General features: G+C 48.2%; 1 protein-coding gene across 1 annotated transcript in view; it reads right to left on the bottom strand.

Annotated features, from left to right (window-relative positions):
- Positions 1-231: 231 nt before the first annotated feature.
- The window catches only part of CCDC177 (coiled-coil domain containing 177), a 1943-nt gene continuing 935 nt past the window's right edge, over positions 232-1239 (bottom strand). Inside the window, exon 2 of the mRNA XM_060001507.1 lies at positions 232-242. Within this exon, the coding sequence (XP_059857490.1) occupies positions 232-242 (11 nt within the window). The remainder of the gene's footprint in view (positions 243-1239) is intronic.

Genomic DNA, 1239 nt, shown 5'->3' with positions numbered 1-1239 from the left:
ATAGGTGGAATCACTGGACCCCCACCAGGGGGCAGCTCGTTGTTCCCAGAGCTTACCCTTCTCTGAAAAATGAGATGGCTACACGTCCCCTCCCTCTGCAAGAACGCTGATGCTGGGGTGGGTAGGAGCGTGTGTGTGCGTGCACGTGTACACTCCAACACAGGAGTAGAGATGGATCATCTTTCTGACAGTCCTGTGAATCGTTCAAGTGCCTGACACAAAAACATGCCATCAATACTGTACTAGTGGAGAGGAAGAAAGGCATGAACACTTCAAAGTGGCAGCTAATTGAAAAATCACTGCGGACTAGGTTTTTGCGCTCGAATACCGACATGACGGCATTTGATGAATCAGGAAGTAACAAGACTGCGAACAGTGATTACCAGTGTTCCTCAGAAAGAAACCGCCTCCGCTTCTATATCCTAACACCTGCTACTAACTGCACCCTCTGTCCCAGCCCCGACCTATGTGACGACAAAGCAGCACCAGGGAGAGTATGAGGGGCTGGGAGGAGGTGCATGTCCAGAGCACCAGAGCTCCGTGGAACAGAGCATGTATGTGAGCAGACGAAGCGCTCTTGCGTAGGGTCACGTAACCGAAGCATGTGATCAGGCGTAATGCTGCAGGGGTTGCATCAGATACCCAAAGCCCGTGTGTCACATCTAAGGCCTAAATAACATTTCTAGAGCAGAGACTTGTCTGCTGGGTCTCTGACAGCCCCTTCCCGGGCTGTGTTGAGAAATGCCAGATTTCCTTATGCTCCTCTGCCTAACGTTTTCCTGGGACATGCAGGCTAGAGATGCAGTCAAACGGTGGAAAAAGACAAGTCTACGGAGCAACCTGGGGGTGAGCGCAATCACCTGGAAGCTTTAAGAAGTGGGATATTCTGGTTCACTAAACGTTCTTATCAATTTAGTACTAATCAGAAATCTCTTTCTGTTGGCACTTTAAAGCTGGAAGTGCTTCTGAAGTGTGGAGGTGCTTGTGTCAGCAAGAACAGTCGAATGATGGAGGTGGTACCCTGTTTTGGTGATCTGGGACTCTGCACAGCCTGAGGCTTGGTTCTCTATGTTGACGATCATTATTTACACTGCCTCTGTTAAAGGCAACACAGATAATGCCCTTGAAGGTAATTAATCTCTCTCTCTTTTTACTGTAATTTAAAGCTGATTAAGTACATGACCTTATGAATTTGACCTGATTAATCAAGTCTCCTCTGAGGGAAAGAGAACACCAGTG

The sequence above is a fragment of the Delphinus delphis genome, chromosome 2 (genome assembly GCF_949987515.2).
Source record: "Delphinus delphis chromosome 2, mDelDel1.2, whole genome shotgun sequence".
In the NCBI taxonomy this organism is placed as follows: Eukaryota; Metazoa; Chordata; class Mammalia; order Artiodactyla; family Delphinidae; genus Delphinus; species Delphinus delphis.
The sequence above is the reverse complement of the archived record's forward strand: the minus strand, read 5'-3'. Positions and strand labels throughout refer to the sequence as shown.